The sequence below is a fragment of the Cibotium barometz genome, chromosome 43 (genome assembly GCF_041138505.1).
Source record: "Cibotium barometz isolate CiBa-2024 chromosome 43, ASM4113850v1, whole genome shotgun sequence".
Classification (NCBI taxonomy): domain Eukaryota; kingdom Viridiplantae; phylum Streptophyta; class Polypodiopsida; order Cyatheales; family Cibotiaceae; genus Cibotium; species Cibotium barometz.
Window position 1 is genome coordinate 11,886,150 of NC_141088.1, and position 13,323 is coordinate 11,899,472.

Sequence of the window (13,323 nt, forward strand, 5' to 3'; positions counted from 1 at the left end):
CTCTCTCTCTCTCTCTCTCTCTCTCTCTCTCTCTCTCTCTCTCTCTCTCTGTGTGTGTGTGTGTGTGTGTGTGTGTGTGTGTGTGTGTGTGTGTGTGTGTGTGTGTGTTTGGGGGCGGGAGTATCTGCATGTATGTGTGATTCTATCTTTAGTTTTTGTTAAGTTTATGTATCTTACACTTAAATTAAATAACCCTCTATCACCTTTGATCTATCCTCTCCTTGTTTCATGAGTTATGCTCACCTATAAAAGTTCTTTCCATGTGTTTATTTCTTAACTTCCACTTTGAGATTGAGTCTTTCATTAAGTCTCTCTAGGTTGTTCAAAACCTATGGTTTCATTAAACCAACTCACGTGACAATTGACTTCTTTTACTTTCTAGAATCCTAGCACGAAGGATGGGATCTTTGATTGTCTATTCATATTTTCCATTGATAAAGGACAAAACAAGGGAATATGTTTAAACAGTTCACCTTCCATGTTTATGATAGCATAGTTGACAATGAATAATTCATTATCAACGCTATTGTACCATTCATGTAATCACTCTGTTAGTTTTTAACTACCTAGCTTATAATGCATCTTCTTAAACCCATGTTCAATATAAATTAGATTACCTAATTCATTGATTTAACTTTAATGGATGTACTATATAATGTAAAGGATGCATTGCAAAGAAATGTTTCACTTGATTTCTTTTCGCCAAAAACTATAGGAATTCACTTCATTGATTTTGGTTCTACAAAAAAAACCCAGTTCAATCCTCACATTAGCATTCTCTCTCTCTCTCTCTCTCTCTCTCTCTCTCTCTCTCTCTCTCTCTCTCTCTCAAGTATGTATATATGTATGTATGTATGTATATATGTATGTATGTATGTATGTATGTATGTATATACATGCATATATAAGTATGTATGTGTGTGTGTGTGTGTGTGTGTGTTTGCACGTGTATACACATGCATGCGTGCATGCATGCATGTGTACACATAAGCATGCATTTTCACACGTGATTTTTTATGGCATACTTGCATAATTACCTTTTATCAATTTAACATCAGAAAAATCAATCACATCCTAATTAATACCTATGAAGACTTCTTTATAACCAAGTATATGATTACTTTAATGTGATTCAAAAGATTTATTACCTACATGATGGGATTTGATGTTATAAAATGTGTTTAAAGTGAAACTATTTATATTTTATATAATAATACTACATAGAGTCAAGTTAAAACAAAGATAAAGATGTAATCCAATCTCATTTTCAACGTACTTCAATCCATTGAAAAGACAAATCTATGTCTAAGAGTTGATTAGGAAACAATCCATTAGCACATTAAAGAGACGTCTTTGCTTCTTGAAAGGGCCACAAGCTATGGTTTAGTACCTTTATATTGTTATAACACTTGTCAAATCTTACTCGTAAACATGGTAAATCCAAAGTTCTTTCTTGAAGCATGGCACACTTCCATCTTGTTTTGTTTAAACTACAAAATTTAAGAGAGAAACCATGATCATCAATATTGTAATCATTACACATATTGGAAGGCTTCTCAACCTCCTTTGTTTCGTTGCATTTATAGCTCAAAACCCCAATTATTTGATAGCACCCAATTTTTCCCATACCAACTTGTTGTGTGTGCCTTATTTTTCAATTCTTTCATATGAATGAAATAAAAAGCCACTAGTACTTTATATAATTATACATGCCACATTTTCTTAATCTAGAATATGTGATAATATGTGCCTCATCATATACACTATGGATATAATTATACATGCCACATTTTCTTAATCTAGAATATGTGATAATATGTGCCTCATCATATACACTATGGATATAATTAAGTTTTTTTCCCATGGACTTGATTATGAACAGCACACAAGAGATGATGGCTCTTTGGTTATGTTTATTGGAGGGGATGGCATTTGGATATGCTAGAAAAGTGGTGATGGCACCTTGTGTGTTTAAGGGGAGCATGGTCCTTTAATTTAGCTCTATGTTTGTTGGGACAATTCATTGAGCAAAGGTTATTTGTAAAAGAAAAAAGGTGTGAATGCATTTATGTGTCACATGGACTAGTAGTCACAAGGAAAGTTCTAGTCACATGGATTGGGTATGTCCACATGGCATGTGCAAATCACACATGTTAAGTGTGTGAGATCCAGAAGGTCCTATTGGGGGGACATTGAAATGATGTACTTATTGGCTCTTGGATCAAGGATGAGTTTTATTAATTCATTTAAGCAAATTATTATTATCCATTATATTATTAATCTCATCTTGCTTAAGTTTACATCATCTTAATAAATATATCATGAAATTAATCATTTACTTTGATTCACCTCAGATTTGCTAATTCTCCAAGTTGGTATCAAACTCATGTAGAGATGGATTTTGGCAAATGAAGTTTGAAGGAGTGATTCTGGCTTGTGTGATGAGAGAGAGAGAGAGAGAGAGAGAGAGAGAGAGAGAGAGAGAGAGAGAGAGAGAGAGAGAGAGAGAATCATGCTGAGAGAGATCGATAGAGAGAGAGAGAGAGAGAGAGAGAGAGAGAGAGAATCATGCTGAGAGAGATCGATAGAGAGAGAGAGAGAGAGAGAGAGAGAGAGAGAGAGAGAGAGAGAGAGAGAGAATCAGGCTGGTACCATATGATGGTGGAAGATAAGCGCTAGATCACTGAGAAGGCTTATAGGCTATGGAACATCAAGAAAACTAGAGCCTGGTGGAAGGAAGTAATCTTACAGGGTTGATGGTCTAAGATTCCATATCAAGGGAAGGTGTTCCTATGGCACATGCTAGTTGGAGGCCTACCATTGGGGGACCAGTTTGCAAAAGCGACAGATTAATTCTGGTAATTGTGTGTTTTATACTACATGCTTGGAAACATGCCCACATCTTTTCATTTCATGTCCGATGGATAAGAAGGTGTGGGATTTCCTTTCTCACGTATGGATTCGATTGATAGATAGGCCCGTAAAAGTTAACGATTGGATTTTTGGAAAGATTTTGAATGGGCTGGATAACCCAAAACATTCAATTCTCTTTCATTTTTTAAGTGGACAGGTTTGTGGCATATCTGGTTAACTAGGAATGCCTTCATATTTGATGCAAAAGTTGGTATTACAACTCACATAGGTCGTATAAAAGGGCTACTATTGTGGCAAGTCTCTTCCTTGCAGTCAGCTCATTTGGTGGAGAATGACACGGCCGCCATGTGGCTATTTGTAAAGTAAATTTTTGGTAATATATCTTCTATTACGAAGAAAAAAAAAGAATCAGGCTGGTAACCCTTGCATAGGTAAATGTTAAGCTATATCTGTCATCTTAACCTTTTCATCAACTTGAGTAGCCAATGACCATTTGTTGCTTATCTTCCATCTACATATGAGAGATCTAACTCAGGCCTCTATTATAAGGTGAAGGCATGGAATAAAGTGTTGCATTGTTCAAGGGGCATATTAAAAATCCCTTATCTTTGAATTTTTAACAGTTAAAATGACCCCTTTTCCTCCACAACTTACACCTTTTCCTCTGCAAATAAAATGACCCCTTTTCCTCTACAACTTATACCTTTTTTCAAAATCCATTAAATTCCCCTTTATGCAAATATGCTTATGTAGATCAATCATCCTTAGAAACTTTAGGTGAACCCACGTAATATGCTTCCATATTTTTTATTAAGCTCTACGACGAAAAGGATAGGGTTTTCACTCATCTCAATGTTTATTTCCTTCATTGAGCTTGTGATTATCTATCATGTAGTGTGTAGATGGCATGTGAAATTTTGTAAAAAAATTATTACTTGCATAGCCAAAATGTTGTGTGGATGTCTGATCAGGTACCAAAATACCCCAGAATTTAAACGTTGATTTTTTAAGGGTTGTTAGGTTAATACGTAGCTAACTCTTTATTTGGTCCAGTTTTAGCTAGATGCTTATCTCATTTTTCACGTGGGACTCTGCATGTCACTAGGAAAGAAACCAGCTTTAGAGAGGCCATTGACTAAGTTAAATAAGTAGTCAAGTAGATTAAAGCGAGACTAAACTCCAAGGAACTTGTCAAACCAAAGGTCAATTACTTTTAATAAAGGAAGCTTATCCCCAAAGGTAACAAGCTTACTAACTTTTCCTCCATAGACAAGCACTTAGAAGGTATAACCTGCATGTTACACATGCAAAGGGATTTCAATCATCCCTATGTGCACAATGTGGGTTTTTAAAGCTTGGAAAAATTCCACATACACAATGGATTAGAGAGTTTTACATGTTAAAACCTATGCATATGTGATAAATAAGGGAAAAAAAGTTAGGGTTTTTTTTGTTTAAGAGGGGACACAAATTCCGCACTTGTTGTGTATACAAGAGCATTTCTCAAGTGTCCATGCATGTGCATCTCATAAGTGTGCCAATTGAATCCCCCCATTAGGTTTTTTTTAGTGCTCTCTCTCTCTCTCTCTCTCTCTCTCTCTCTCTCTCTCTCTTGCCATCCTTGTATATGCACATGATTTATTGATTATGAGGGATAAGGGATAGGAATGTTTCAAATAGCAAGATGTACTCTTCTTGTTGAATAGTATCATTAACTAAAGATATTTCTAGAAAGCACTATCAAATTAGTGGTCCAGAGGAGGTATAGCCTCAATGTTGCAGGTTATACAAGGAACAAGTGGAAAATACTACCAAAAAAACACACACAAATAAATGATAAGAGAATGTTGTGATAAATAAAGAGCAATTACAACATGCAGGTTATACAAGGAACAAGTGGAAAATACTACCAAAAAAACACACACAAATAAATGATAAGAGAATGTTGTGATAAATAAAGAGCAATTACAACATGCATTTATGGGTGGAATATTATTTTACTATTTTGTGATTGAGCCTCTCCCAAAAGGCATGAATGTACAAGCTCATGCATTGTTTCAAAAATATGAACTAACCATGATTAGACTCCCTAGCACTATTCAAATGAGTTATACCAATTTGGTTATCTATTTAATTAAGCCATGAATGTGGTCTTACTCCACCATAAGTAAAAAATTAGTATATTATTACTAAAATATACATTAATCTCAAAGTGGGTCATCACCCATTAAATCTCCTTAAATATATTTTATAGTATCGAAGGGTTAATATGCTTTTTGCATTTATAAAGACCAATATGTCATAGGTCCCCTCACTCTATATTATGATGCAAGGTTCCTTCTTTAGCCCAAAAATACAAGGAGAGAACTAGCTCCTAGCATGATAAAAGAAGCAAGCCAATATTATGTAAATTGATGTGAATCTATAATCTTTGCTTAAGGGCTACATAAAAACAGAGCTAGTTAACTACATATATTGTTAAACATAAAATCCACACAAGCCTCTCATCCCCACATTCACAACCTTATGTTCTTCTCCTTGTGCTCTTCTAGCACACAACCAATCCTTTCACATGCATCCCCACAAAAAAAGATCCCCACAATCAACATCCTCCCAAAAGTTTTGGTAATCTATATGCAATAGTGGATTAGACCCACATAACCAGATATGCTTTTAACTATGCACCCCACTTTCTTATAGCCCATGGCTTAATTTAATATAACCCTCAATAATTTTTAGGGGATGATTTATTCACTCTTCTAATAGCCAACTTCTAACTGATATTAAACCTTACATGGTAATAGCCAACTTCCCTCAATACGCTTTAGGGGATTATTTGTCCACTCTTCTAATAGCCAACTTCTAAGCCATGTTACATCTTGCATGGCACATAGATTTATACTTGTCCCTTGGTTGATTCATGCTAGTGTGTTATCCCTAAGACCCACAATTGCCTATTAATTTTTAACAAATCCACAGATTAAGGTGTCTGGTCTTAGTTGTGGCATTCTTTTGCATTATGCTTTTAGAAGAATAACCCACACATTGGGGTGGTTAGTCCCAACCACAATATTCTTAGCACCAATCCACATGAAAGTAAGGTCCAATTTTGACAAGTCTCAATGCATAAACTATCCTTGATTTCCCATAAATAATCACATAGGGAAGCTCTCAAAACCTATTAATTTCCCATAAAGAATCACATAGGTAGGCTCTCAAAACCTATTGAAAGTTGCAAGGATTGGAGAGAACTTCAACTCTCATTATTGAAAGTAAAAACCAAACAATGTACAAAATCTTTCCATAAACTTGGGTAATGCCATGTAGACAATAAATCAGACATCACCGCATCCACAATAACAAAAACCTCATTGCCTCAATCGACTTTTCATTACTCCTAATTAGGATAATTGCTATATTAGTGATTTGACCCATAAATAATTCTCCTCCAAAGAATCCTCAAATACTCACTATAAGCATCCTAGAGATAAAGCTAATTGACGCTTTAAATCTTAGATACAAGAGTTTGTCCCCTTGTGAATGCATATGCTTCAATAAGATTGCCTCACATGACTACTCAAATAAGTGATTTTCTTCTTGCAAAGTCTTCTAGGTAGAGGTTTGAGTATCACTGCTCAAGATTTATAGAATATTCCTATGATTAATCAAAGAGAGCTATAGAAAAAAGTGATCTATTTTTATCAAATAGGTTTTTACATCTAAAAAGTCCTCTCAATAACTATTTCCCTACAAGAGAGAACCACTTGCTTCATGTTGTCAATTGTGCCTCTCTTTTTGAAGAACAAACCACAACCTTCAAATTCTATGTTTGGCCCGTAACAAGGATGGTATCTTTTTCTCTTTAATAATGTTGGGCCTAATAAACCTTTAGCATAAAAGATATATTTATTGGTGTTCTTTATTTAGTCATAAGTCATAGCTATACTTGTGCATTCATTAATGCACATAAGGTTAAACCGTAGACCTTCCTAAGGTTTCATCTTCATAGCCTTGAGTTTCTAAAAAAAGGGACAAAGAGAAGGAAGCAATTGTGCCACTCCCTCGAATGTTGCACTACTCCCCTCCCTCTTATGTTGCCCTCGTCCCTATAAGAACAAGGAGTGCCTCCTCCCTCCGCATGTTGAGAGAAAGAGAGAGGGGGGGGGGGGTTCTTCCCCCTTCAATTTTTTTCTTAAAAAAAAACCCTAGTCTCAAAACCTTGCAACAAAAAAACAATGGAAAATAAAACTAGTGTGTCTTATTTTTGGGTCTAAATGAAATGTTCCACATGAGGCCCTTACCATAAGATATATTGTCGGCCTAGCAATGTTTCATGAGGCCCTTAACATAAGGGTATGAGAGAAAGATAACCACGCCCTTTCTTTGGGAGCCTCCGTTCCGTGTCACTTTTATGATTATGCCATATTATTACACAGTGACCACTCTCCCGCACAAATTACACCAGCGGTCCTTTCCATGAGTCGCTCTCAAATCAATCCCACATAAGAGTGACATCCTTTTGGCACAGCATCACATTGAGAGAGTCGAGCATCATTGTGCACAGTGTGTGCTGAAGACCCTACAGTGCTGCTGCTGCTTTTTTTTTTTGAAATCCCTCGTCTGGCTACCACGTCAATGTTTACCTTGCAGAGAGAGAGAGAGAGAGAGAGAGAGAGTATCAGTTCTTCTAACAGCCTGTCTCAGAATATGGCATCATAGTCTCTGCCTTCCGCCTTGCAGTCTTTCTCGCATGTGCCCATCTCTTCAAGACTAGCTAGCTTAGCTCCACCAGGACACACTTCTTTGATTATATTCTGAGCTCCTCTGGCGTGCCCCTCGTGAACCTTATGTCCTTGCCGTCTGTCTTGCAAACTAAGTAGTGGTGTACCTCTGACCTCTGCCTTGCTCTCTAACTTGCGATCCAGTCATGTGGGCAACTCTTTTTTCACTCTAATCTGTAATCTAACTAACTGGGCAGTTGTTAAAACACTCTAATCTGCAATTAAGCTAAGTGGGGCCAATCAGGCCAAGTGGGCGCCTTCTGATTTCAATGTGGGCGCCTATATGTGCTCTCTCTTTGCAATCAAGCCAAGGGGGCATCTCTAATTTGCAGTCTAATCTGCAATTAAGCTAAGTGGGCACTTGCTAAACCCCTCTAATTTGCAATTAAGTTAATTGAGCACTTGCTCAACCACTGTTATCTGCAATTAAGCTAAGTGGGCACCTCTAGTTTGCAATCACCCTGATTCGCAAACGGAAAAACAACCCTCTTCTGCGATCATCAGAAGCGTCAGCCCTCCCGCCCGCAAAGTGATATAATGCAGCATCGAATGGGTTCAGACATAGGATTGCCTTTAAATGTGCAGAAAAAGATGAGGATCAAGCCCACTTGGGACAGGTAAGAACTAAATTATCATGCATAATTTGCAGTAACTCGTGCATGATTTGTATTAAAACACACGGGATTAGTATCAATCTCAGCCAAGCCAATCGGGGAGAGTTTCCATCAACAAAGCAAATCTTTTCATGATATATGGTGTTATGGTTTTTTTCCTTGTTGGTTTTGAAGGCCCTGCGAGGACATGGACATCACAGCTCGTGTGCTTAGAAGTGGTGGCAAGCAACAGCAGTCTTCTTCTTCATATCTATCAGAAGGCGGATCAGCTGAGAAGAGAGCTGAAGAGTATTCATCATCTCTTCTTTCTGTTGTATCAGGGACACACAACAACAGCAGGTCACCTCCGTTGAGGTCTGATCATAGCCCTAACTCCATGCAGGCAGTGGCATCAGGTGCCCATCATCACGCTTCTGAAAGCAGTGCAGCATACTTCCATTGGCCGCCTTCCTCCCGCCTCCATGGAACCGCTGAGGAGAGGGCAGGATACTTCAGTGGATTGCAAAAGGATGTCCACGTACATGTCCATGTCCATGTCCATGAACAGTCTGAAACAGATGATAGGGACATGCCCACCGGACAACAGGCTAGCACATTGCTGGATCTCATGACCATAAGGGCATTCCATAGCAAGCTTCTGCGGCAATTCAGCCTCGGTACGGCCATAGGATTCAGGACTAGGAAAGGAGTTCTTACCGACATCCCAGCTATCATTGTGTTTGTTGCTCGGAAAGTCCACAAAGAGTGGCTCCATGAGCTTCAATGGCTTCCTCCTGTGCTTGAGGTGTGCACCTTCTCGTACTACATAATGGTGAAAAACATGCTGATACATGTGAAATGTGCCCTTGTGTAATTGAAAACTTTGCAGGGACCTGGAAGTATTTGGTGTGATGTGAAGGAGTTTTCTTACTATGGAAATTGTTGTATCACATAATGGTAAAAAACATGCTGATACATGTGAAATGTGCCCTTGTGGAATTGAAAACTTTGCAGGGACCTGGAGGTATTTGGTGTGATGTTGATGTTGTGGAGTTTTCTTACTACGGAACTCCTGCCGTCGTCCCCAAGGAACAAGTATATACAGAATTGGTAGAGGGGTTACGAGGAAACGACTCTTGCATAGGTCCTGGTTCTCAGGTATCACATGCAGGCATTCTTTTTCTGATGAGCTTTCTTTTTGAAAAGGGCCCTATACTGGCACTTGAGGAGATGATTTTTTATTGAACATGTTATGTACCATTACAAACACTTAGGCAGTGGTTTTTGTTGCATGTAGTCAAGTTTGGCTTCTTCCTTTTAACAAGTGATAAGCTATAACCTCCTTCAATGAGTGGGTCCTTGGAAATTTAGGGTGTTTTCAGACCATTGGATTTCCATTTGTAATGGGAAATCTTGGCAGCTCAAACTCCTGGAATGGGGCAATGTCCCCCTTCGAACCTGATGGGAAGGGGATGATCTGCAGTGTTTTTTCTCAATGAATCAGGAAACTTGCAACCTCAAATTTTATAGAACCAATCTTTGAGCTATTATATAACTAGAGTGTTCTGAAATTTCCATCTTTTAGGAGTTGACAATATATGTTGCAGGTAAAAATGAGAACGTTGCAGTCCATTATATGTTTTTTACAGGTTTTCTGTAAACACTGATGATTTATTGGATTTTCAGAATCTTGGCCCCCAAACTCTTGGACGGGGGATGATCTGTTGGACTTGCGTTAACAATGAGGAATCTTGGCCTCCCAAACTCTTGGATAGTGAACATCCCCCGTTCAAGGCCTGATCCATCTGATATATGGGGGATGATCTGCTCAAACTTTATCAATAATGGGGAATCTTGTCCCTCAAACTTATTGGATGGGGGATCTCCCCCATTCAAACCCCTGCCCATAGGATGGCCAGGGGATGATATGTTGGGTTTTCATTAATAGCAGGGAACTTTGACCGCCCAAACTCTTAGACGAGGGATATGATCTGTTGTGCTCCCCCCCAAAGTCTTGGATGGGGGAAACCTCCTACCCAGGATGATCTGTACACACACTTAGTAAGTGTGACATATGTAACCTCCTCTGCCTGATTAATTATAAGCCCAGTTGAAGCAGAGAGATGCCAATACTAGATAAGTGACTGGCTCTAAGGCTTACCTTTCTTTTAACTGCCATCAGGTGGCAAGCCAGGAGACCTATGGAACACTCGGAGCAATCGTTCACAGTAAGACTGGCCTGCACCAAGTCGGGTTTTTGACAAACAGACATGTTGCCGTGGACTTGGACTATCCTAACCAGAAAATGTTCCACCCATTGCCGCCCAACCTTGGCCCTGGTATATATCTGGGTGCTGTGGAAAGGGCAACCTCATTTATTACTGATGACTTGTGGTATGGCATTTTTGCAAGCATGAATCCAGGTTTGAACCTTTTCTTAGATAAAGCTTTTCTTCTAAAATAGGGTACTTTTCATGGTTTGGCATTTGATTACGTTGATGTTTGCCCCATTGCAGAGACATTTGTTAGAGCTGATGGCGCTTTCATACCGTTTGGAGACTGCTTTGACATGTCAAGGGTGACCACAATTGTTAAAGGGGTGGGTGATATGGGAGAAGTGATGGTTATAGACCTTCAATCTCCAGTAGGAAGCATTGTAGGAAGACAGGTAGTTAAGGTTGGTAGGAGCTCAGGTCTGACAACGGGCAGCATCATGGCATATGCCCTCGAATACAATGATGAAAAGGGCATCTGCTTCTTCACAGATTTTCTCATTGTTGGCGAAAATAAACAGGCATTTGATCTAGAAGGTGACAGTGGAAGCTTGATACTGATGACGGAAGAAGGCAGAAAACCGAGGCCGGTGGGGATTATATGGGGTGGAACAGCGAATAGAGGTCGTCTTAAGCTGTGTAATGGGTACGGGCCAGAAAACTGGACAAGTGGAGTCGACCTTGGCCGCCTTCTAGACCTGCTTCAGCTGTCTCTGATCACAAGCAGTGTGGATCTAGCAGGTACTTCAAAGCAACTTAATATAAAGCACACTTGTTTGGAAGGTACATGCGTTCACGTGAATATGACACACAGAGAGAGAGAGAGAGAGAGAGAGAGAGAGAGAGAGAGAGGGAGAGTGTTCTCAGAAAGTTGGCCATGTTCAATAGATCATACCTTACCAACATGATTTTGATAGAGTTGATATTTGATCTGTTTTCCTACCATTTGAAATTTGAATCCAGGTGCAGCTGAAGAGCAGAGGCATCGGACAGCAGGGCTTGTAGGAGGTTCAAGTCAAGCAGAGACACCAGGAGGAGCCTTGAGAGGTGCAGGACAAGAAAGAGGAGAAGCAAGCCTACATGGTGGCCTTGAAGACATGTCGAATCCTGGTGCTGTCGGGACCTTAACCCAACAGCAAGGTTTAGTTATTAGGACTCAAGAAATGCCAGTCACCGCATTGATAGATCCTACCGACCCACTTACCAACGATACACCCACAATGGAGCTAGAGCTTCTGGACTTTGGGTTTGCTCCTCGAGATGCTCAGCTCAAAGAGCTTTCCTCCTCCAATACTGGTAGTGCTGAAGAGCTTTCATTTGGCCTCCAATTATTTGACAGGGATGCAAAGAAAAGAAGACCTTCAGAAAGCTGAAATACTAAAAAGTACTTCTATTAAAGAGACACTAGGCCTTTTAAAGTTTGATTGTCCAACCTTGTATGTGAAATTGATCTGTGGGGAGACCCAATTTTTGCATTTGTAACCTTGGAAGTGCTGTTTTTTTTCTTGCATTGGAAAAACTACCTTATAGAAGAATAGGGAAGAGTTTACCTTACAACCACTCCACTTATTCAGCTAAGAAGCTCTCTTGTGCCTGCCTATTAGCATCATGCAATAGAACTAGAAGATGTGTGAGTGTTGCTGATGTTATTCTTGGTGGTACATGAGGCGACTTTCAAGGATGTCCCATAAGATTGGCTTCTTTTCTTACTTGCCTTTGATGTCAACATGTCGGCACTAAGGTCATGTGTGTCATGTAGGCTCTATATGGCCATCTCTATTTTAGCAGATGTGCTGTACCTGTACCGTTGGTCTAGTAGTGAACCAAAGTTTGGGTTGACGAGGGGTTTGATTGATACATTCTAAGTGTACATAATGCTTGGGGGGTTCACTTTTAAGAAATTTTATGTAGCACGTGTGTTCAAGGGGTATTTAAAAAGCCCCTTATATTTACATACTTTTATGAACAAAATGATCTCTTTTTCTTCATAAACTTACGTTTTTTTTTAAAATTGGTTTAAAAAACCTCTCCAGTAAATGTAATTCTGTAACTTTTTTGAATTAATATATCCCTCTTGATGAAGTCACGTGCTACACTTAAGTATTTTTAGGTGAACCCTCGAGACATAATGTTTGGGGTTGACAAGGGATTTGATGTATTCATTTTAAGCATGCATAGTGGTAGACAAAAAGTTGCCTAAGCATGTCCATGTGCTTATTTCAAGTTCATTGTGCTATCATCAGCAAGAGGTTTGTTTCATGTTTGTCTGACGTCAAGGAGTTGTTGATTCTTAGATAGCATGCCATGGTAGGATATCATCACATTCTTTCCCAAATCCAAACTTCCAAGCATTCTTTATAGCCAAACACTTTGAAACCCAAACTTGTCTTCTTACACGAAACCCAAATTTGTCTTCTTACACATGAATCTAACCTTTTCTCCTCAAATATCCTTGAATAGCAAGGGAAGAAGACATTTGCAAATCCTATATGGACCGCTACTTTGATTGCTAGTGCAGATCCTGTGTGTTTTTCTTGTGCGTGCCTGCCACTACTCTGATTGTTGGTTCTGACTTTTCTTTTCAAAATGGTGTGCCTAACCACAAACCATCAAAACTTCCCTTAACATCTAAACTTTTCCGAAGCTATTGCCAATTTCTTCAAGCCTCTCAACCAACATCAGCATGATCATGAAAATGCATGGGCAATGTTAGTGGCCAGGACCGTAGATGTAGCTATACCTCGTGCCACTCTTTCATCCTCTAAAGTAGATTAGTACCTCCTAGATTTCGTGTTCTTTGAC

At 39.1% G+C, this 13,323-nt stretch overlaps 1 protein-coding gene across 2 annotated transcripts; it reads left to right on the forward strand.

The window, feature by feature from the left end:
- Positions 1-7,406: 7,406 nt before the first annotated feature.
- Positions 7,407-12,226, forward strand: LOC147613526 (protein NARROW LEAF 1-like). Of its 2 annotated transcripts, none has more exons than XM_086781499.1 (6): positions 7,407-8,272; positions 8,444-9,053; positions 9,263-9,406; positions 10,431-10,671; positions 10,765-11,262; positions 11,491-12,226. In XM_086781499.1, exons 1-6 carry the CDS (start codon positions 8,193-8,195, stop codon positions 11,892-11,894), a joined length of 1,977 nt encoding a protein of 658 aa, XP_086637625.1. In that variant the 5' UTR covers positions 7,407-8,192; the 3' UTR covers positions 11,895-12,226. The 2 variants fall into 2 exon arrangements, with proteins under 2 accessions (XP_086637625.1, XP_086637624.1); XM_086781498.1 differs by having other exon boundaries at positions 7,410-8,272; positions 11,485-12,226.
- Positions 12,227-13,323: the final 1,097 nt, after the last annotated feature.